This window comes from Protopterus annectens, chromosome 3.part0, assembly GCF_019279795.1.
Source record: "Protopterus annectens isolate FY-2018-M chromosome 3.part0, PAN1.0, whole genome shotgun sequence".
Lineage (NCBI taxonomy): Eukaryota > Metazoa > Chordata > Ceratodontiformes > Protopteridae > Protopterus > Protopterus annectens.
In genome coordinates this window covers 1910181033-1910205732 of record NC_056731.1, presented here as the reverse complement: position 1 = coordinate 1910205732, position 24700 = coordinate 1910181033, and the positions used below count along the sequence as shown (strand labels likewise).

Here is a 24700-nt window from a genome sequence, read left to right as displayed (position 1 = left end):
AATGTGTGCCCCCTTGCTTGTTTATGTACCACATAACTGTGGTATTGTCCGTCTTTATTAGTAGTTGTCCTGGATGTAGTAGGACCTTGAAAGCTGTCAGGGCATTCTGTACAGCTAGCGTCTCTTTCTGACTGATGTGAAGATGCATTTGTTCCTTGGGCCACGTGCCCTGAATACATTTTCCTGCCATATGTGCCCCCAGGCATAATCCAATGCATCCATTGTTATTATCTGCCTGGCTGTGGGCAAGGTGAAAGGCTGTCCCTTGTTGTGGTGACAGGCCTGGGACCACCATCGAAACTCCAGTTGTAGGCAGGGAATTAAAGTTATGATTGTCTCCAGGCTGTGACAACGTTGAGTCCAAGCACTTTTTAGATACCATTGTAGTTTCCTCATATGCAGTCTTGCATATGGAATTAGTAGGATGCAGGACGCCATGAAGCTCAGGGCCTGCAGAATTTTTCTTACAGGGAGCTGGGTCTTTGTTGCCATCAGTTGAAAGTATTGAATCAGTTGCCTTTGTTTGTCTGGCATGAGATAAGCCATCTGGGCAGTTGTATTTAAGCTTGCACCCAGGAATATTATCTCTTGAGAGGGCACTAGTTTTGATTTCTTTTCGTTTACTGTGTACCCTAGGCAAATTAGTAATCTTTTTACAAACGCCAGATGCTTTAGTAGAATGTCCTTGCTCTCTGCTTGAATAAGGCAGTCGTCCAAGTAGGGATATATTTGAATTCCTTTTTGTCTGCAAAATGCAATTACTGGTGCCAGGCATTTTGTGAAGACCCTGGGAGCAGTAGATAAGCCAAAGGGCAGTGCAGAGAATTGGTAATGCATTGAGCCTGCTATGAATCTGAGGTATCTTCTGCAAGTTTGTCTGATTGGGACATGCAGGTATGCCTCCTTGAGGTCAAAGTAACTAGCCAAGCATTCTTGCCCAGCATGGGTAGAAGCTGCTGTAGTGTTAACATTTTGAATTTTGGAACATCCAGGAAAGTATTTAAGATTGACAGGTCCAGTACTGGTCTCCAGGCTTTGTCCTTTCTGGGTACTAAGAAAAGTCTTGAGTAAAATCCTTGCCCCTGTTCTTGCTGTGGTACTCTTCGAATAGCTCCCATGTCCATGAGAGCAGCAATTTGTTTATGCACGTCTTCCCATTGGTTTTGTGGCAGGTCCGGCATACCTTTTGATTTTGGAAGTGTGTGAAAGTGGAACCTGTAACCCTGAGAAACAATATTGAGTACCCATTTGTCTTGGGTGAATATGTGCCAATTTTTTGAGAAAAGTCCTAGCTTTCCCCCTAGGGGTGCTGCCAAAAGGTAAGTGCTAGGCATCTGTAGAGGGGAGTCATTGGGACTGTTTCCTATAAGGTTGTGATTTGTCTTCCCCTCCTTTGGGGGCTGAAGCACCCCCATTGGTTAGGTCTGTATGAGCCCTGGGGCTGAGATCTGCTTCTTGGGCGTCTGTATCTGCCTCTTTGTGGCCTGTCTGACACCGGAAAGGACCAATTTTTTGAAGGCCAGTTTCTGCTAAACCTAGGTGGTTGAACCTGTAAGAAATCCTTTACTGTCTGCATTGATTTTGCTTTATCCTCCATTTTCTTTAACACCTCTTCTGCCTTAACACCAAACAAAGTATCATGCTGTAGTGGAGCATCCAATAATTGTACTTTAACATGGTCAGGTAAACTTTGTTCTTTCAACCAAGCATGCCTTTGAATAACAGAGCCTGTAACTGCGGCTCTGCAAGAAGCCTCTAATGAATCAAAACCACATTGTAAAGTATGCTTTCCCACTTGTTCAGCTGCATGCAATAAATCCTGCATTTCCTTACTGTCAGGACTTTGAGATTGAAACCATTTTCTGCTTTAACAATGACATGAGGTACTGTTGATATTTAAGCATGTGAAACTGGCAATTTAAAGCCCTTACAGCTAAAGTAGCAGAAGTGTAAACTTTTTTCCCCCATCTGTCCAGAGCTCTGGAATCCCTATCCGAGGGGACAGGATTTTTAGCAGTGGAAGCCTTAACCCCTTTAGGACCCTGAGAAATTGTTTCTGGATCTGCAGCAGGGTTTTTGTAAATAAATTTATGAGAGTCAGGGACCCTGTAGTACCGGTCTGGCTTGACTGGTGCAGGGGGTAAAGAATCAGGAGTCAGACTGGATTCAGAGAAAACATCATCAACAATATCAAGCACTGGGGGAATAGCCAGGGGCCTGTGCTGGGGCAATAAAAGAAAGTCTCTGAGCCTTTTCTTGGATTCTGAATAATCCTGGCTCTCCCAGTGGAAATGCTCCCTCATGGTGTGCAGGATTTCCCCAAAAGAATAATCCTCAGGCGGAGAGGCTGACGGTATAGACTCTTCTGCATCAGAGTCCTCATAGGGAGGGAGAGAACATCCCTGATCAGAAAAGGAATCAGAAGAAATAGAAACCTGGTCAGAGGAATCATAGTCAGTGTCTTGCCTAGGCCTTTTGTCAGGAAGGGGATGGGAACCCCTGATTAAAGTAATTAGGTCTTCGGCCATTTTAAGCATCTGTTTCTTTGGCATGGATGACTGTTCAGTAGAATGCTGTACTTGTTTCCTTGTCTTTAATGGTGATTTTAACTTTGCCTTGGCTGCTGTAGTGGGCTTAATTGTAAGCTGTGAAGGTCTGAAAATACCCACAGAAGCCGATGCCTGCTCAGCAGCTCCGGACCCATCTGAGGGAATAGTTTCCGTAGGCCCAATACCTTGAGTTTCCACAAGCCTCGGTGTCTCCACGTGGCTGTCGGATACGGCCTGTGGCTCTGAGGTAGCAGGTGTCAGGGGCTGCGAAAGCGACTCACTGAGAACCGGTGACTGGCCTAGAAGAGGCTTCGTCGTCGGTTTTGGACCTCGGATGCCTGTCCTTTTCTTTGTCTTTGCGTTTTATTTATAAATCCCGGTCGTCGGTTGTTCCGAAGGCATTATGTAATTAAACCTTCGGCCAAAATAATGTAAAGCAAAATCAAACCAACGTTTAATAGTGCGTTTATTGAATCTAGCACAAAACCGACAACTGGTAACATCGTGTTCTGGGCCTAGGCAAGGAATACAGTAAGAGTGAAAGTCCTTATGAGGTATTTGCTTCCCACAAGAGATACAATTATTAACTTTTACTGACATCGGTCTGGAGCAAGAAAAAGTTTCCCCAACAGGGTACTTAGCTTTATTGAAGACTTCGGTTCTGAAACTCAATTTCGAAAATCTCAGGAGTCGGCTGACCGGCACTTGCTAACTGCTTTTGCTTCGGGCACCGCGTGGCAAGAAAGACTGAAGAAAATGGCGTTGGTTGCATCTTTTATACCCCTGGTGCACTGACGTCAGGGAAGAGGTGACAGCAACCGACGCCAGACCAAGACTTTGGAACTCAGGCTGACTGCGGGTAGCCTGCTGCCAGATAACCCAAGTGTAATGACTGCAACAGTGAAACACGATGAACATCCAAGCATCCTTGGAAAGCATAGGAAGAAGCTGCTGGAGGGTGAGCATTTTGAATTTTGATATCACCAGAAAGGTGTTTAGAATGGATAGATTGAGGATTGGGCGCCAGGTGCCCTCTTTTCTGGGTACCAGGAAGAGTCTGGAATAGAAACCTTGCCCTATCTGGTCTGCAGGAACATGCTGTAATGCCCTCATGGCGAGCAGGGAATGCACTTGCTTTTTGGCCTCTGCCCACTGGTTTGGAGGAAGATCTGGGAACCTTTTTGGGGTTGGCAGAATGTGGAAATAAAATCCTTATACCTGGGAAACTATGTTGAGGACCCATCAGTCGTTGGTAATAGAGTTCCAGTTGCTTGCATGGAAGGAGAGCTTTCCGCCTAGGGGCACAAGCAGGTGGGCAGAGGTAAGGGGTGGAGGTGTAAAGTCACTGTGAGTTCTTACCATAAGGGGGTGGCTTACCACTCCCTGTTTTTGAACAGGAAGAACTCCACTGCTTAGATCTCTGCATTCCCTGGGACTGCTGTCTGGAGGGTCTGCTTCCCTTGGGTTTTGGCTGAGCTGGCCTTGGAGGGGATCGGAAAGGACCAGTGCTTGGAGGGGCAATGCCTACTGAACCTTGGAGGCTGGACTTGTAAAAAGTCTTTAACTGTCTGCATAGATTTAGCTTTTTCTTCCATCTTTTTTAAGACATCTTCTGCCTTGGTGCCAAACAAATTGTCTTTGTTCAATGGTGCGTCCAATAATTTTGATTTGACATGGTCTGTTTCTTAAGCCAAACATGCCTTCTAAGAACAGAACCAGTGACTGCTGCCCTGCAAGATGCTTCTAGGGTGTCAAAGCCACATTGCAAGGTGTGCTTAGTAACTTGGATAGCAGAATGCATAAGGTCTTGTAATTCTTTATTTTCTGCACAAGCAGGAAAGGCAGCTATTTTTTGTTTGAGGAGTTCCATGTTAACTGCATGTGGAACTGACAATTTAGTGCTCTAATAGCAAGAGTTGCAGAGGTGTATACTTTTTTACCCCATCTGACTAAAGCGCAGGAATCCCTGTATGAGGGGGTGGGATTCTTAGCTGACGTTGCTTTAATTCCTATAAGTCATTGGGAGATGACCTCTGGGTCAGCAGTAGGATTTTTGAAAAGGAATTTGTGAGAGTCAGGGACTCTGTAGTACCGGTCAGGTTTCCTGGGAGCAGGAAGAAGGGTGTCAGGAGACAGGACAGGAGGAATGGCTATAGGTCTGTGCTGTGGTAAATCTAAGAATTCCCTGAGTCTCTTTTCTGACTGAGGATAGTCCCGACATTCCCATTGGAAATGCTCCCTTAAAGTATGTAGGGTTTCACCAAATTAAAAATCCTTGGGAGGAGAGGCAGAAGGAATGGATTCCTCTGCATCAGAATCATTATAAGCAGAGAGGAGCTGCATGTTTTCATATTCAGAAACCTCAGAGTCATCGGACTCCTGTTCAGATAAACCTACTGGGGACAAGTCCCTTTTTCTTTTGGAAGGGATAGCCTGGCTTCCCCTAATAAGCATAATAAGGTCTTCTGCCATTTTAAGCATTTGAGATGGAGGCATGGAAGCAGGTGCCCGAGCTTGGGTCGTCGTTTTTTTAGGCGTAGTTCGTACCCTAGGCCTTAGAAACTCAGTAGTTTTAGAAAGAACTGAAGACGCAAAAGAAGTCGTCAGTTTGTGTTGAGTATTGGTAGTGCGAAGAACTTCCTCAGAAGCTGGTGCCTGCTCAGCGGCTCCGGACCCATCCAAGGTAAAGAAATCCAAAGGATCCTTAGTCGAAAAAGAGTCTCGTGGCATACCAGACTCCGAATGGGTTTCGGTAGCGGCCTGCAAATCCACAGAAGCGGGCATCAGGGGCTGCAAAAGCACCTCACTGAGGACTGGAGAACTGGCAACTACCTTAACCGAAGCGTCATCAGCAGTTTTGGACCTATGCAGTCTGGCTCTGTCTTTATCCTTATGTTTTTTTGGAAGATCGGTAGTCTGATGGCTTACCGAAGCCATATTGGAATACGAGGACTGACAGCGAAAATATTTATCTACAATAAGGGCCCGATGACGTATAGTTCTGGCGTTGAACAAAGCACAAAAATGACAGCAGGGACGTTGTGGTCTGGGCCTAAACAGGTGACGCAGTAAGAATGGAAGTCTCGGTGTGGTATTTGCTTTCTACAGGCGACACAATTGTTAACTTTTTCTGACATCGGTTAGAGCAAGAAAAAAGGATCCCCAACGGGGTACTTAGCTTTAGAAGATTTCAGCTTCAATTCAGAAATGAAAACTTGGGTAGCGTCCGACCGGCACTCGTGTGAACTGCTTCTGCTTCAGGCTCCTCGGCAAGAAAGACTGATGTAATGGCGTCAGCTGCCTGATTTTATACCACTGATGACCAACATCAGTCTTGGACCGACAGCAACCGACGCAGAAATACTAAGCCTCTGGTATTCGGGCCCTGGCAGGATAACCCAAGTGTGATGACTGCAACAGTGAAACACGAAGAACATCTGTCTGATACTCCCCACGTCACCTCGAATATCTGGCTGCTTCTGGTCATAGCTATCATTTATTCTGATACTTAATTTTTTATACCTGATCACCCTTTGAAAGGCATACAGACTTGTCTGACTCTGGTGGCAGAGTTTACCATTTGTACTGGGGAGGACAGACAGCTGGAAATCTGTGCCAGGCTTCCCACAAGGGTTAAGAGTGTGTGAAATTTAAATTTGAGTGAGTGAGCCACACGTCTTAAATTGGAACACATTGCTCTGAAGTTTATGATAAGGGATTAAATTTGGGGTGGACAGAGGTATACAGTCCAGCCGCAGGAAATAGAGCATGTTCCTGTTGTGCTCTTAAGGGAAATTGTGTGTTCTGTGCTCTGATGTTTTCCGTGACGCTACCACACTGGAGTTAGTGGTGAGGATTGAGGGCCCTAAATTACTGACCCGGGTTTTCAGAGGGGGCTGTCACTTATTGGTGGCAGTCCTGTGGGATATTAACTAGACATCACAATAATGGTGGCAGCCTGGTGGGATATTATCTAGACATCACAACACATAACATGTGAGAATAATAAACATTATGACAACACTTTCTATACGATCTTTACATGTGAAACGTCTCACAGACATATACAAAAATGAAAGAGTAGTGAAGCATTTTAAAAATGCAGAGTGCAAATAGTTATGCTACAGAAGATACATTTGGAAAGAACTAAGCATGTGAATTTGATACAGAAAGGATTTCAGGATGATTATTCAGTGGAATATCTGGGACAAAGGAAAAAGGGAAGTACTTATACTAATTGCAAGAGGAGCTCCAATAGTGATAGGAGAGGAAAAAAGATAATAATGGCAGATTTGTAGTACTAAGTGGCTACTGGCAAGGGAGGAGAATTGCACTGATATGTATTTATATTCCACCTAAAGCTGCTATAGTGGAGCTTAAGAAAATTCTGGGAGAAATAATCAGCTTTCAGCAATAAATATTACTTATTGATGGGGAATAGAATTTGATTTGCAGCAGTGATGATGTAGCTGGTGGGAGCAGAAAGGAAAAATGTAACAAAAGAGAGTAGACCTTTGAAGAAATTTATGAAAATATTTGGCATGGAAGATGTGAATTCAGTAAGAGGAGTTTGGAGTGCATTTACACATTATTCCCCAAGGTACAAAAAACTGGGCTAGGCTACACAGAAATTATTTCACAAAAACATGTGCATTTAATTGAAAGTTTTGATATACATCCAATAACTATTTCAAATCATGCACCAATGATAACCAAAATAAAACTGCATGGTAATGAAATAAAAATGAGACACTGGCATTTTCCCACTTATCTGTTAAAGAGAGAGGAATTTAAAGAATGAGTAATGGAAATTATTCAGGAGTTATTAGGGAAGACAGAAATTTCTTCTGAAAATATAGCTAGGGAGTGGGATAAAAGTAAAGTAGAATTTAAAAATAGGGTGGAAATGAGAGAAGTGGTTAAAAAAGTAACAAGAATTATTACAGGAATGGGCAAAGGTTAAAGTATTGCAAAATAGGGGGAATCTAACTGAACAAGAGGAGGGGCAACTGCAGAACGCTAAATAAAAAATAAAGGATTACCTTGATAATGTGCATGAATTTAGAAAGACTGCATGCAGCAACTGTATTTTGATGATAACTCCAGAGCACAAAAAACTTTTAGAACAATGACTCAGAAAACAAAAAGTAGAAAGAGTTGTTGCCAAACTTAGGGAGCCTGTAACAAGGAACATGAGAGATCCTGTAGTGATACTAGAATTATTTTATTTTATGAAAATCTATATAAAATAGAGAATATGGAAATCAAGAATAGGTACAAATGGAAATGCTTTCGGAAGAATTAAATATGTAAAAGTTAAAGGTTCGATTATTAACATTTAGGATACGAGGAGATGAGACAAAAATGGTTATGTATGACCAATCTGCAGGAAAATCCCCAGGAATAGATGGCATTCCTGTGGAAGTTTGAAAGCTAAGAGGGAAGAAACTGAAAGATTTGGAAGGTTTTGTTTAACAGTATTTTAAAAGGAAAAGAAGCACCAACATTTGGGAAGAAAGCGGTGGTGGCTGTAATACCAAAAAGATGGTAACGACCCATCAGATCCAGCTTCATTTCAATTCTAAACCATGATTATAAAATGTTTATGTCTATAACAGCTAACAGAATGGCAAAGGTGATGCAAAAATTGATAGATATGGAGTACAGTCTGTGAAGGGGAGGAAAACATTTGATAACATTAATAGAAAAATGATAATCCAGAGGGAAGCAGAATGCAAGAAAATACCACTGTTGCTGGTAGGTCTTCGTGTAGAGAAAGCATTTGACAGAGTAATTCTTTGTCTCAGTGCCCTAATCATTTTTCCTACATAATAGGTGTTGCAGGAATCGCACAGTGCGATGTAAACAACTCCTTTGGAGTAACAATAATGTTTCCTACGTGAGATATATCCATAGTTTTTGATTTTAATTTTGTTTCTATCCGTCATAAAAGAGCACTGTGGGCACCTACCACATTTAAAGCTGCCACACTGGTCTGATTTGATATTACGTCTTTCCAACAACCCTTTCGAGGTAGTTTCCTTTTTATAAACAATCTGCGGCCTACTGCCCAGTTTGTTATGGACAATTAGGGCACTGACACAAAGAATTTACCAGCACACATATGACATCAAGCATAAGAATAAGAATAACGCACGGTACAGGCATATTAGCCTTTTTCCACTGCATGCTTTTAAATTTTTTATTGTTGAAAAAGTTGACTTGGGACCACAGGTGGGTCCCCTGGATTAATTTTTAGAGTTTATGGAGCTTAAGTGGCAGATTAGAACTAACGCCTGTCAGGCTCCTGGACTTAATGACAGGGTCTCTATAAGTTCAGTACTTAAGCCAAAATCAGTGTTGTTTATGTGATGTATAAGCATTTTTTATTAGAAGTGTATTAAGTATTTTTTAAGATTTTTCACTGATTACTCATTGCAGGAAGTGATGTTTTATTTTTAACCAACGTGAGCTTGGGGTGGGTTATTTAAAGATGTGTTTTAACAATGATGGTCATTCTGATGAAGTCTTTCACCTTGACAAAAGTGCTAAATCATTAAAAAGTGTCTGGATTATTGGATTGTTTCCTAGCTTCACTACTCATCTGTGGATTTAATAAGTTCTGTTTGAGGAGAGGAACCAGACCTCTTTCCCCTTTATTTGCATTACATTTGAAACCATTAACAAAGAAAATAAGGGACTCAGAAATTCAAGGATATAACTGGTATGGTAGCCAAAAAAAGCTGGCTTTATTTGCAGGACATATTACTTTACACCTGACAAAACAAAAAAAAAGACATTTCAGTGTTGTGGAACATTTTGAGACAGTTTCAAGTCTTTTTGGAATACAAAATTAATGAAGATAAAACAAAAGAAATATCTGTAAACTATGTACCCATATACAAATTGGTTCAGCAATACCCATATTTGCAGGGACATGATAAAATTAAGTACTTAGGAATATGGATTAAAAAGTATTCCATTACAGCAGCTAAGGATATGTGAGAACAGATGAAAAAAGAAGTTATGTACTTACCACAACATTCCATCTATGTTGTCCATTTTCATTCTTCCTCAACCTATGGGTTCAGAACAGACTCAGGCACTGTAAAAGCTTGTGACTACCAGAAAACTCCTGTGCTACACCCTTACTCATAATCCACCAACTCCAATTACCTCAGATCTCGTTTGCCACTTGAAAGTGAAAGACGTTGTGCCAGCTTCACTCAAGCAACTAAGTGTTGTTTTTTCAGTTCATTATACTTTTTCTTCAAAGTTGTCCTTCCAAGTCTCTATCTAATTTCTTTTAAATCTAGCCAATTTTTCACTATTGTTAGTACTTCCTTACCCTTTCCTGATCGTACTTGTGTACTTCTCTGTACTATAGTTAGCATCTCTCTCTATGGCTACATTTACTGTACTTCTTGCATACCATTGATGGTATTTCTGCTATTTTTTCTCTTTCCCTTTAATTTCCCACTTACCCACATTGTTGCCACTTGTATCTTTTAAAATTTAGTTTCCCTGAAGTCACCTTGGAACAAGTCCTAAAATCAATGTCCAAGACTAAAAGTAGCACTTCCACGGGACCATACAACATACAAGGCTGCATTCTTAAAATTGCCAAGTAGGTACAGTGTGTGTACATTTTAACCTCAACCTACCCACAGGATTTGTGCTTGGTGCCTGGAGAACAGCAGCAGTGACTTCTCTCATAAGTGTGGCCCAGCTACAGATTTAGGCAATTACAGGCCCATCAGTCTCAACTGGCCTTACACGCAAAGACATGGAACACATCATAGCAGAACTCATTTATGCAGATACAGGCAACTTAATGGATCTACAGCCCACGTTTTGTGAAGGGAAGGTCCCATTTCCTGAACCAGATTACAGAAGCTGTAGAGAGTAGTCACTCAAAGTACACTGCTTATCTCAGTCTGGATAAGGCTTACTATCCCTCCATGTTAGTATTGTTAAAAATTATAAAAAACTTAATATCAACTCATATATTGTTTGTTGGATTGCAAACTGGCTATCTGACAGATTCCCAGCTGTGAAAATTGCCAGTATGCTCTCTGAGCATAACATTACAACTACTGCAGTTCCACAGTGATCAGTACTTGGACTTCTCCCATTTGGCATTTAGTTTACAGCCATCCAGTCCAATATCCTAGAAATGTGGATGGCCAGGTTTGCTGATGATTGCAAACTGGGTACCGTTACTCGCTCACCCACTGATATGAAACATATCTGGTAAGGGCAGTAATAAGCAGATACTTGGTGTAAAACACTCTCAAGATAAATGTAAAAAACTATTGACCCAGGAAACTATTGCCCCATTAACTTGACTAGTCTGATCTGTAAAGCCGTGGAACGTATTATTATGGATCTCAAACAAGGATATAGGCAATCTCCAAGCACTTGACCCCACCCAATTTGGATTAGTCAGGGGCAGATCTTGTTGACTTCTTTGAGACTGTCACCAACGCCCTGGATGAGGCAAAGTCAGTACATACAACTTACCTTGATTTGGCCAAGGCCTTTGACACAATCCCCCACTCAGGCACCATCGAAAAGCTAACTCAACTTGGCATAAATCCCTATCTTGTCAGTTGGGTGGCCAAATGGCTCACCAAAAGAACCCATAAGGTCAAAATAGGCACCACCACCTCCAACAGCAGGCCTGTCACTAGAGGCGTTTCCCAGGGATCTGTCCCAGGACCCCTACTATTTGACATCTACTTCTCTGAGGTCCAGGCAAAGACAAATGGCCTGTGGCTGACCAAATTTGTGGATGACTGTAATTTGGTTGCTGTCACTGACTCCCCAAATGATGTTAACATATTGTAAGAGGGTCTCACAGCAACAAATGACTGCTGCCAAAGTCATGGCCTCAAGTTAAATGCAAAAAATGTATTATCATACCACTGTGGTGAGAGACCTGGGTACTCAGGTTGACAACAATCTCACACTCGACCATCATGTATTGGCAGTAGTCAGAAAAGCCTTTCACTTGGTTCATTTCATAAGTAAAGGGATTGCATCCACAAAAAAAGAGGTTATTACCTCTCTGTACTCCTCCCTCATTAGGCCTATAATTGAGTATAATGCCCCATTTAGTAAGTACTTCTCCAAACACCTGCACCAACTGGAAAGGCCACAGAAATACCTCACAAAGAGGATCGATGGCCTACAACACGTGTCCTATCCAGACAGGCTGAAATCACTATCACTCTACTCAGTATCATACAGATTGTTCAGAGGTGACTGTGTCTCTCCTACAAAGTGATATCAGACCCTGCTCTACTAGAGCTGCTCCATATCTGTAAGTTTAACTCCTCCTGCATTACCCACTCGAAAGGCCTAAATCTAATATGCAACAACAAAACCTGCTGGAGAGACAGGTTCGTCTCCCAGAGGCTGCCTCATCTCTGGAATAAACTACCCATACATGTCAAACTGAGTACCTCGCTGACCCTCTTCAAGCGCAACTTTGATGAGTGGAAGGTAAACCACAAATCTGTCCCAGGGGTTCTACCTTTGTCCCTCACTGACAAGGGTGACAGGAGCTGACTGAGGTTTCCTTTTTGGGGATAAACTCTTAGCTAGGCTTGTAAGGGCCCCAAGGTCAATAGTCTAGTAACCTTATATGATCCTATGAAAATATAGTGTAGCAGCATCCAATAGACAAAGCTGATCCCACTTCATTGGTTTTAAATAGCACTCCTCCTTCAGACAGACATGGTCATAACAGACCTGGGTACGTACAAGGATGATTCTCATTTGATCATCATGTTTTCCCTTTTTTCTCCCCAAACATCTTTATTAAATTTTCACATATGACAAAGGCAATTTTACATTTATATAAATGAAAAACATACAAAGTGATGTCACTTTAGTTGCAGTTTACATCACAGACACCATTGAAACAACTGTAGTTGCAAACATACATCAATTATAAACCAGCCAGTCATTGTCAGTTAAGCATTAAATGGCTCATTCAAATTCTGCCTCTTAAAACCTCATTCCTGCTCTGCATATATTGTTCCCACAATTCCAGCTTTATTCTTATGTAGTTTGCTCCTTCCTTGGTTATTCTGCAGTCATGACATCCTAAGCAACTGCACAAGCTGCAAAACCTTTCCACTTCCTCATGTAAACTTTACAGGCATATTCTTTCTGGTAGGTGAAAATGATATAAACTAGTGAGACAATGAGGGGTCTCTGGCCATTACTTAAACTGGAGAAACCATATGATTAGTTTCAGATTCAGTAGATGCAGGTGAGGTGATCCAGATGGGTGGGAAAGAAGAACCCCTCTGGAATCTAATCGGCACTGGAGAGTCGCTGATAGGGGTCCTGAGTAGAGGGAAACAGATTTGCCTGGGCCGATATGGGGCAATGACAATCAATGTGACTTTGCAGCTCATTGCCTTTACTATGAATGTGGACATAAGAAGAGAAGGAAAGGCATAAAGAAGCACAGTTGCTTCCTGCCTGATAACAGTCTCTCTTGGGGATTGCCCTACTGGTGGAACTGGGGCGATAGCTGATGCACTTGATGGATGTGAACAGACTGCAGGAAGGATAGCCTCAGAGGTGAAAGATCTGATGTTCCACCTCTGGATTGACAGACCACTTGTGAGGCAATACAGTTTATCTGCTTTGCCTATCAGCAAGACTAGCTGACACTCCTGGGAATGTGCACTGAAGTCAAGTAGTGATGCAAAGCAATCATCCATTGCCACATACTTATAAGCTTCCTGGTATAGGGGCAGGATTCCAGGATTCTGGTTCTTACATGTTTGTGGATATACAATGATCCAGGCACAATTGGATAAATAACCCAAAATTTATTACAACACGATAAAAAGTCCAATGTGAAACACAAAAAAAATTAGAACTAGATAAGTGCTTTCATCTCTGAATAAGTTAGTGAATTGAGACTTCTTCAGATAAAATACAAAGTCATACGACCCATTTTTAAAAATTTTTAAAAGTTAAATTGTCACGTGCCAAAAATTCAAAGTGGAGTTTTAAATGCATGTAAAGAAACACTAACTATAAGAAACAGATGAAATTGTATTAAAAACTCAAAGAATATGTTCTGATGCTAATAAGCTTAAATCAAAGTACATGAAAATATAAAATTTTACAAATGAATGTAAATTGAATGGTAATTTGTGAAACTAATGAAATGAATTATCAATAAAATAAAATGTTATAGAATAAAAGCAGAAATAGAAAAATTGGCAGTAGGCTGGCACAAATTTTAAAAGCTCATATGTACTGTCATAAAAGATGTTCACTGTATGATAAGAAATGGGAACAAGGTGCAACTGTATAGAATTACTTTTGATATGCCTTCATTTTTAAGAAGGCTTGTTATGGTGACAATGTCAACATTTGTTGATGTACCAAACTACTGTCATGTTGTATGTTTGAATGGAAGCAAGCAGTCTTGCAGCTTCTGCAAAGTAGGAGGACTGCCCTACTTCAGAGTATTAATGTGAAGACTGGATCCCTGCTCTGACCATGTACTGTTCTCCTGATATTGTGCCCTCCACCCAAAGGAGGAGACATCCATGGTTAAAACTGCTGAAGACACAACAGGAAAGGTCTCCCCAGTGGTAACAGTGGAGAGGTTAGCCACCAATGAAGCTGGGTCCTGCACAGACTGGTGATTCATCCAGGTAACTACAGCGAGTCCTCTGGTTATGACCATTGTGTCCTGAGTAGCCACTATAAGATTCTCACATGGAATTGAGCCAGGTGAACCACCAGAATGGAAGATGCCATTAGGTATAAACCCTTAGAACAAGCAGCGCCACATGGGAAGAGAAATGAAGTAGATTCCAAACTGCAAGGACTCTTTCTGGAGGGCGACATAAGGTGCAGGATCTGGTATTGTAGTGGCATCTGATGAACTATATGGACTGCACCAACAGCAACTGAGACCTCTAACAGTTGACTGAAATTTCCAAAGACAGGCAAAGATGGAGCAAGTAGTCCAAAGCCTTGATCAAAGATTCCTTCAACGTGGCAGCAAGGAGCCAGTTTCCCAGCTATGGGAAGACTTTTAGCCCAAATATCCTCAAGTTCACTAGTATCACTGCATTTCATAGGTTCATAGGTTCATACTAGGCTATCTGCCCTGGGGCAATTATAAGCCTAGCCCAATTTTGTTTGGCTTACGCCACCCCTTGATTTGAGTATACTGTGCTCTTTTTAAGGTTTAGTTTGCTGTGCCTCTGTCTAATAGTGACACGGAAGTAATCCCTGGGACAAACCTACGATCCCCCATACACTCATCAAGATTCTTCTTGAAGAGATTCAGTGAGGTGCCCTGCCTAACATGGATTGGAATTCTATTCCAGAGCGAAGGGAGCCTCTGGGTTATGAATCTGTCCCTTCAGCAAGTTCTATTTATTTCAGTGCTGAGGTTCAAGTCCCTCGAGCGTGTGGCTCTAAGGGATTTAGATTTACTGAGGTGGAGCATGTCCATTAATTCTGGATTGGACATAGCTTTATATGTCAGGCATAGATCGCCTCGAAGTAGGTGGTATGCAACTGAGTAGAGCTGGAGTTTTTTTAACCGAGCAGCATATGGCATCTGTTTGAGTCCCTTGATCCTCTTGGTGAGGTACTTTTGGGGTCTTTCTAATTGCTGCAGGTGTCGGGTAAGGTACATCCCAAAAGGGGCATTGTATTCTACGATGGGCCTGATGAGGGATGAATAAAGGGGCACGATTACCTCTCTTGATCTAGAGGTGAATCCTTTTATGATGAGGTGGGCTATGTAAAAGGTCTTTCTAACCACTTTGGCAATGTGGTTGTCAAAGGAGAGATTGCTATCAACTTGGGTCCCCAAATCCCTAATTTCTTTCTCTGTATTTAATGGGTTACTGCCTATGTGGTAATTTGTGGGCACATTGTTTTTGCCAAAGGGTATGACTATACACTTTTTGGCATTTAGCTTTAGACCATGGCTCTGGCACCAGTTATCCGTTTCTGTGAGACCTTTTTGAAGGATGTTTGTGTCAGCTGGAGAGTTGATTATGGCGCCTATTTTGCAGTCGTCTGCGAACTTGGTGAGCCATAGCCCTCCCACGTTGGCCTGTACCTCAGAAAAGTATATACCGAACAAGAGCGGTCCCAGGACAGAACCTTGTGGGATGCCACTTGTGACCGGTTTCGAGTCTGACATGGCTCCAGCAACTCTCACTCTGTGGGTTCTGTCTTTGAGCCAGTTTGGGACCCATCTTGTGACATAGGGGTTTATATTTAAGCTGGATAGCTTATCTATGATGCCCGAGTGGGGTATTGTGTCAAATGCCTTTGCTAGGTCCAGATAGGCTGTGTGGACTACCTTCCCTTCATCTATGGCTTTGGTGACTGTTTCGAAGAAGTCAACCAGGTTCAAAAGGCAGGATCTGCCCTTGATGAAACCGAACTGGGTAGGATCTAGTGTCTGTAGGTCCCCAATGTCTTTGTTTATAAGCTCCATGATGATCCTCTCCATAGCCTTGCAGACTAAGCTAGTCAGGCTTATGGGGTGATAGTTTCCAGGGTCCGTAGAGGCTCCACCTTTGTGGAGTGGGACCACTGTTGCTGTACGCCATTCTGTGGGCACATATCCTGTAGTGAAGCTGAGATTGTACAGCTGTTTTATTTGAGGGATTAGTTCTTCTTGGAGTTCATGTAGGACGCAACCCGGGACGCCATCTGGTCCCATGGAAGCAGTGTTTTTTGCTTTGGAGAGGGCTGCCTTCACCTGAGCATCAGAGATGTTTGGGAGGCAGCCCTCTGCCGGGATAGATGCTTGCTCTTTTTTGGGCGGGGGAGGGGGTGGAGAAGTTTGCACTGAACCTGTCTGCCAGGATATTGGCGATGTCTGTGGGTTCAGTGTATTTTTTGTTGTTTAGAATCAACTCAGAACAAGTCTGGGAGTTGCATCCCAGGTTCCTAACATAACTGAAAAAAGCCTTATGATTGTCTTTAGTGTCCTGAGCAATTTTTCTCTCGAAGCTGGCCTTGGAGGATTTTATGAGGGATCGTAATTTTTTGCTAGTACTGATCAGAGATGCCTTCCCTATTAGGGATTTTGCTCTATCATGTAGTATCTTCCTCCTTCTGTTCTACAGTTTATTTATAGCTGGGGTCCACCAGACTGGACGCCTACCTTTGGATGTTTGGGTTTTGGTTTTGTTTGGGATAGCATGATCCATGCATTCCTGGAGATGTCCGTAGAATGCGTTTATATAGGATTCTGCAGTTTGGGCCGTAGTTTCCACTAGCCCTGGGGCCTTGAAGGATTCCACTTCGGTTTTGAGAAGTGAGAAGTTAGCTTTTGAGAAGTTTTTCACTGTGGTTTTCTGGGCTGGGGGTGGGGTCGGGATGTGGACATCCAGTGAAATTAATTTATTGTCTGATCTTACCAATGAGGGATATACTTCAGGTGTGGAGCATAGAGTCCCCATGTTGGTAATGATCAGGTCTAGTATGTTATCCCCTCTTGTGGGAGTGGTGACTAGTTGTTCCATAGCATTTGAGTTTATAATTTCCAGGAACCTTTGGGCTAAGGTGCTGGGGCTTGAGTAGTGCTCCCAGTCTATGTTTGGGTAGTTGAAGTCGCCCAATATAATGGTGTTCGGAGAGATCTTCATGTTCTCCAATGTTTTCAGGAAAGCCAAGTGGGATTCCTGACTTTGAGAGGGTGGTCTGTAGGATGCTATAAACTGACAAGCAGTCTTGCCCACTGTTAGTTGCACATGGATGGTCTTCGATACTTCGTGCAATGCCACTAACCTGGAGGTGTGGATATCCTTGATAAATATGGAAACTCCCCCTCCTTTTGTGGTTCGGTCCAGGTTTGAGGGCCGAAAAGCATGATATGAGGTATAACCTGGTAGTGCTGGGGTGCTCTCTGGAGCCTTGAACCAGGTTTCTGTCACTGCACAGATATCGATGTTCTCCATACTGAGGAGAGCTTCGAGTGCGTGCATCTTGAGGTTAAGACTTCTGGCATTTAGCAGCATTACCCTTAGTTTCTTGTTTCTTGTGCTGTCTATGGAGGTGGGTTTGACTTTAGAGCCTTGCCTAAAAAAGGCACTATGGGGGTGGCAAGAGCCTTTGCCAATATCCAAAAGCCCAGTGGTGACAGGTGCAAGCCGTCCCTAGCGAAGCAACGTGGCTTGTCGAGCATGTCATCCCAGGCTGACAGACATTGGATCCCCTTTGAATGACACCAAAATTTTAGCCAATTGTTAAAATCGATCATTTTGTCTTTGTACTGTGGCATCATTCTGGGTGAGGGTAAGATGCTGCTCAAGGTCAGGGTCATACCGGCCTGGGCTACATGATCAGAGAGCTCCTCTATATGTCTCTTTTCATGTAGTCCAGGGAGGTACATCTCAGGTCATTCACACCAGCATGTACAATGACTGAGTCATATTTGTATTTGCTTTGGAGTGACCTGAGTGCTTGCATTATGTGGCGGATCCTAGCGCCCGACAGACAGCTCACTGTGACCTTCTCTTTATTCAGCCTGGTGAGCGGGACGTCAGTGTGTCTGACAATAGAGTCACCTATTACAAGAGTATCAGGTGTGTTATTCAGCCTTAAGGGCTTTCACTTCACTTGGTGAATACCTGGGTAGGGCTGTAGTGGGACCGAAGAACAGGAAGAGGCTTGTCCCCTATACAGAAGCATAGAAATCTCCTGGATGCTCTTGCCATTTTGATGGAGATAAGTGTCCTGGAGGTCTATTGAGCACATCCAATAGCTCGCCTGAAGGCAAGGCAAAGTTGCTTGCACCATTACCATTCTGAAGCAGGTCTTTCTGACCTACTTATTAAGTTTGCTTAGGTCCTTGCTTTTTTTTTCTGGAACCAAAAAGAACCTTGAATAATAACCTAACCCGGTCTGGTCCAGCAGGACTTCTTCAATGTCTCTCTTGAAGGAGAGATAGGATCTTGCTTCTGGTTACCTCCTGCTGGTGGGGCAGTACATTTGGAAGCCTCTTGGGATCTGGGGACGGGATGTTTGTAAAAGGCATATTTTGTAGCTTCTGGATATTATCACATTGACCTCATACATCCTGTATGATGGCCATCCCCATGGCTAAGCTGAGAGATAAATAGCCACAAACAGCCTCCAGGACGGAACAGTCAGGCAGCCCTTTGGGGTGGTTAGACTGCCATCAGAAAAGAGCCTCCAATACCCCTGGCTCTGCAGACTTCAATGATTACTAGTTGTGTCCATTAAAGGAGCTGCCTCTGCCATGGCTGCCCTGTCAGAGGTAGGCTCGAGGGGTTGGTGCCAGGATTTTTCTAAACCATTTGGACCCCTTTTGGTTCCCATGTATGATTATTGGGATCTCTCAAATTTAACACCCACGGCAGACAGCATCTTCCCATCCTGCTATCTCTGCATTCTTTCTCTAACCGATCGACCAAAGAGGATCCATCATAAGGAGCATTGGTAAAGGATGCCTTGAAATTGTCTGCAAAATCACACAGCCAGATGTGATGTCTCAATGCAATGCCTATGCAGAATGCTCTAGATGCTCCATCAGCTGTGTTATGCAATAACAGCATGGAGAGATTGGTAATGTTATACATCATGCCCAGTGTGGCCTCCAGCAGTTTTCTAGAGTCTGTATTGGGCAGTCCATTGTCCTTCTTCCTCAGGGATTTTGCCAGATTTTCTTAGTGCACTTAGGAAGAATCAGGCTCCTTCTACGTCTTCTTGATGACCAGATCAGACTGTCTGTTGGAGGGACCACTCAAGAAGTAGAGTTGGTTGAAATGGATGGCTCAAAAAGGACCTGCACATCCTGGGAGAGTGGGTCTGTGAGCCAATTTCCCCTTTGGTCAATAAGTTCTAAAACCTCACTGATGTCCTCTTTAGGTGACACAGGGGAACCCTCCTGATCCCCTAGGTCAGTGTCAGAGGAGAATCACTCAACCAGGGAGTCAATGTGCCTCCTCTTACATGTTCTCCTCTTAGGAACCTCAGGTCATGGTCAACCAGAGTCGTCAGAGGAATAGTCCTGCACTTGTGCAGTACATCAGAGGACACTGGATCAACTCTGACCCTAGAAAATATAGGAGGGTTGAAGCAGAAATAGAAGGGTGCCGAAGGGTGCAGACAACACAGATGGAGCCAGTGTAGCCACTCTAGGGCTATGTGCCTTGATCCTCCCCATAAAAACAAATGCAGAACCCATGTCAGTGTGATATAAGGAGTCACCATCAAGTATCGATGCTCCCCCTCTGCAGAAGCGACAGGTTGCCTCAATAATGAAATACCTGAACCAGACAGATTAGATGGGCCAGATGAGGGGATTGGCATGGTTACCTTGAAAGGTGAGTAGTCCAGCACAGAAAACAGCACCATACAGGATGGATCTTAAGATGGTGCCAAAGTGTCAAAGTTGAGGCTCTAGTCTCAAGAGCAACATGAATTAGAAGGCCTCAGAGTACAGTGAATCGGATCAGGGCTTCAAAGCCAAAGGCAGAGAAGCAACTGGTTCCAAAGACACCAGATTCAGGAAGGAGGTCATCTCCAATATCCCCAGATCTGTCCATTGGACCAGGAAAGGAGCAAGTAAAAGGGATGAGGAGCTATCCTGTTCCACTCCCAGAGCACAGTGGGGATGGGAGAACACTGATATCTGTGTTTTGATGAAGGCCCTCATCATACAATCCTATTCCAAATATGAGGCACTTCTGAAGGACTTCACTGACATGGGAGCCAAGAAGAAAGCTTGGTAAGCTCCCTTTCGGAAGAGGCATTTTGCACTATGCTTCTAGGTCATTTGTCCTCAATGCAGATTGGCTGTGAAGCTATTAGGGTTGATGCCAGAGGCACATGAACCAAATGTCTCGGACTGTAAAATTTTTGAGGGTCCAGCTTCCAGGAATGACTCTGATCTCCTTTTCTATGGATCCTGATCCTTACTTTTGGGCCTGTCTGCTGTTATCATCCTCATCTTTTCTGTGCTTGTCTGCCTCAGTAAGGAGGCAACAAGTCCTTGATCACCAACTTATTTCTCCTGCTGCTCAAGGTGTGTTACCTGAATGCCTTGCAGATTGAGCAGTCAAATGACACACTGGCTGTGTGAATCTTGTGGAGGGAATTTTGTACCCATACCTGAAGCACTTTTTTAAAACTTTTTTCTTTCTCCTTATTACTCTCCATAATCACAGGAGAGAAACAACAAACAGAAAACTTGTAATAAAATAAAGGAATCTGTAAAGTCTACAACTGCCACCAGAATAAATATAGAGAAAAAATAACTTTTTCTGATATGAAAGATGTACACACACACACACACACACACACACACACACACACACACACACACACACACACACACACACACACACACACACTGAAAGGTAGCTGATCATACATTAACTTGTCGATCAGTAGCCTATCAAAAATAAAACAAAAAAGGAAGCCATTGTTTTTTGCAGGGGGCAAACACCCCTGCTAATGATCTATTTCAAATCTGATATCGAACTACAGTGGAGAAAGGGCAAATTCCTCCATCCCCACTGGACCACAATCTCAAACAGTAAAAAAGCTGATACATTTGGTCAGCAGATACATATAAACATTTTTTTAATATATCGCTGGTAGGCTTAACGTCTATTTGCTGAGAGAAGAGAAAAAATAGTAAAAGGGAAAGAAAGGAGATCAAAGATGACTGAAAGGGGAGAGATGTCTAAAAAGTCAAAAGTCTGTCAGATTAAGTAAACAACCAAAATCTGTCAAAAATAAGAGGTGAAACATTTAACTTTTTAAGAGCAAATCACAACCACGTCTGAATGCTGAGGATGAAATGAGATCTGAAGAAGCTTCACATCCTGATGAATTATGGAAGGGAAAAGTTTAAAGGCACTCAAGGCTGGAGCACTAGTTTTGCCAGATCAGATCTGACAAGTGGCTTAAGGTCCCACAAGTCAGATCAGATGGATGGGATGAATAGGATCAATAGGTCTGAGGTTTCTCCTTCCTGCTTCTTTGCCTAGTTTGGTTGAAACACTGGTACTTTGGGCAGTGTCTAATACTGTGCTCCTCTCTACTGAGCAGGGTGGGTAATGAAGGTGTCACACGACATAATGAGCACACACTGAGCAGATGGCATTTGTTCCTAGGCAATGAATCCTCCCTGAAAAGATAACTTTGCCACGCTGAATACCATGAATGAGATGAAGACTATGCAACTCGCAGAACAGAATTGGACTGTGTAGTGCTATGCAGGTTTTCCTACTATAGCATTTGATTTTTGGAATATGTGCTGAAAGATCCCATTCAACAGTGATAGCTTTGGTGAAAATAGCAGGACTGAAGGTACAAGGGAAGGATAACACAACTGTAAATCTATGATGACTGATCCCCAGTATCATCTCCACAGTTACCAAGAAAGGACTCAAGGGGAAACATTAAGGCTATAATTCTAGCAAAGCTGGAAAAAGAGCTAACCCTTGTAAGGAAAGTAACCTGACCTAAAAGATTCTAATTAATCATACTGAAAATTCAGAAACAAAGACAAGTCCAGTAAAAAGGAACCAAATAGTAACCAAGACATGGCTGACATCTTAGACCTATGACAACACAAAGGAACTCAATTACAACATTCAAATCCTCACTGAGAAATAAAAATCACACAGGGAAATCAACAAATACTTCAAAGTATGACAAGGTAATCAGTGAGAACACCTATAAATTACCTGCTATGTCAAAGTGACAGGAAAGTAGCTACCACTACAAATCAACTATGGTATTCATCAAAAATTAGTACCGATAATTTCCCCAGTGCTTTAGCCAAACTTCTACTAGTCAGTAATGAATGCCATATTGAGTCTTTCCCAAAGAGAGTTTGCTGGCATAGCAGAACTAATGAAGTCAATAAAGTATAAACAAACATTCATAGGCTGTTGCATTCAAGAAATGGTGCTAGAATAAGTACGACAATAAAGTTTAATTTGTTTAGTTTTGTTAACAACACAACAAAAACAACTCACCAAGTGTGACTTCTTGGCAGCCATGTATCTTTGCCAACCTTTTCAATGCAGAATTTCTGAGGGCCATTACTCCCTGAAGAAACAAAAATATTACTACTGTTTTATACTTGAGAACAGCAGAGCAAATTAAATTAGTTGAATTTTTGTATTACAATTAGTGTTCCTAACAGTAGCTAGAAAACCTATTAGAACATTAGCCAATTTCTCACTCCCATCCGGGCTGAAGACTATTTTCGAGTTTCACCTTTTATCATGTCAAAAAAAAAATGACTGATTTAACTTCAAGACAGAGAGGCATAGCTCTTCATTTCCAGTCATGCCAAATCCTTTTTTTCCTTTCTGCAAAATTCAGGTGTACCCCTTTCCAGTTATATAGGACTCAGTTTTCCCACAGTTCCTCTGAAACTTTTAATTGTATATGTTCTATCCCAGCTTGTTTCTGCCACACAAACACAACACTTAATATGCTTGGAACACAGAAGAAGGCAAAAAGTACAGTTGTGTACACTTACCATAAATGTAGATGCTAGAGTGTATTCACTTTTGCAGTCATCACATTTGGGTTATCCCTGCCACGGTAGCCCTCAGTCGGCCCCGAATACCAGAGGCTTAGTATTTCTGTGTCAGTTGCTGTCACTTCAGGACTGACGTCAGGTTGTCAGTAGTATAAAGTAAGGCAGCCGACGCCATTACACCATTTTTCCTTGCCCTGTCAGCAGCCACCAAGTGGGAGCCAGGATATGGTGGAAGAACCCCACCAGTAGAAAGTAAATACCAAAATGTTCCTTGTAATGAGAGAGAGAGAGAGAGAGGGATGGAGAGAGGAAAACCAGGATTGCAGCAGTGAATACACTTGAATATCTACATTCATGGTAAATGTACATAACTGTACTTTGTTCTTCGTGTTTCACTGTTGCAGTCATCACATTTGGGTTGATTCCCAAAGCTGAGGAAAAGGGTGGCGGCCAGTCAAGAAGACTGGGGGGGCTGGTTAGGATGCCCTGCAAGACTGCAGTGGCAAAGCATGCCCTGGATTTGGAAAAGATAGGCAGGTGGCAATACTTGGTAAAGGTATGAACAGATGTCCAATGTTGCAGCCTCCAGGATGTCTCTGGTGGGGACTTCTCTGAGGAAAGCTGTAGAAGTGGAGGTTGCTCTGGCAGAATGAGTTCTGACCCCCTTAGGTGGAGGTTTTCCATGTTGCTTGTAGCAGAAAATGGATGCAGAATACTATCCATTTGGAAATGGTTTGTTTGGATATGGCTTTGCTCTCTTCTCCTGCAGCAAAGCTGACTAAAACCTGGTCAGTCTTTCTGAATGATTTAGTCCTGTCTAGATAGAAGCTGAGCTATATGTGCACATCTAGAGAGTGCAGTATTATTTCCCCCTTGTTTTGTGGGTTAGGGGGGAAAAGGTGGGCAAATGAATGGCTTGGTTGAGAGCCACACTGGACATCACTTTTGGCATGAAGGATGGATTAGTCCTGAGGGAGACCCTGTCAGCATGAAAAATGATGAAGGGCTCTACAGCCATTAGTGCTTATAGTTCAGATACTCTTCTTGCTGAAGTGATGGCCAGAAGCAAGGCCATCTTCCATGAGGGAAACTTTAACTGCTGAAGCTGCTGGTTTAAAGGGGGCAGGGTGAGCTTCTCTAACCCAAAGTTTAGGTCCCAAGCTGGGGCAGGTGCTCTTCTGTGTGGCCTCAAGTTGCTAGCCCCTCTGAGGAACTGTTTGATGAGAGGGTTTGAGAAAAGAGGTTGCTTAGTGCTGAAATGAGCAGATATAGCAGAGGCATGAATTTTAATAGAGGAAAAGGATAGACCACTGTGTAGTAGGTCAGCTAGATAATCCAGGATGACAGGTAGGGAGGCAATGCATAGACCGAGAGGTTGACTCACTGGAAAGATAGAGCATCCACTTTCCAGGCCCTGCAGTGAGGCTCCCCTGGTGCAGAACTTACTGGGCTGATGGTTGGAGTGGAAAGCAAAGAGGTCTACCTTCGGGGTGCCCCATTTCTGAGTTATAAGGGTGAAGGTTCTTTGGTTAAGCTGCCACTCCTGTGGGTCCAGAAGATTTCTGCTTAAGTTGTCTGCCAGAGAGTTTAGGGAGCCTGG

The 24700-nt window shown here is 42.9% G+C and overlaps 1 protein-coding gene across 1 annotated transcript in view; it reads right to left on the bottom strand.

The window, feature by feature from the left end:
- Positions 1–24700, bottom strand: part of WWP1 (WW domain containing E3 ubiquitin protein ligase 1) — a 2386594-nt gene that overhangs the window by 70655 nt on the left and 2291239 nt on the right. The window contains exon 25 of the mRNA XM_044065992.1: positions 22586–22658. Coding sequence (XP_043921927.1) covers positions 22586–22658 — 73 coding nt within the window. The remainder of the gene's footprint in view (positions 1–22585; positions 22659–24700) is intronic.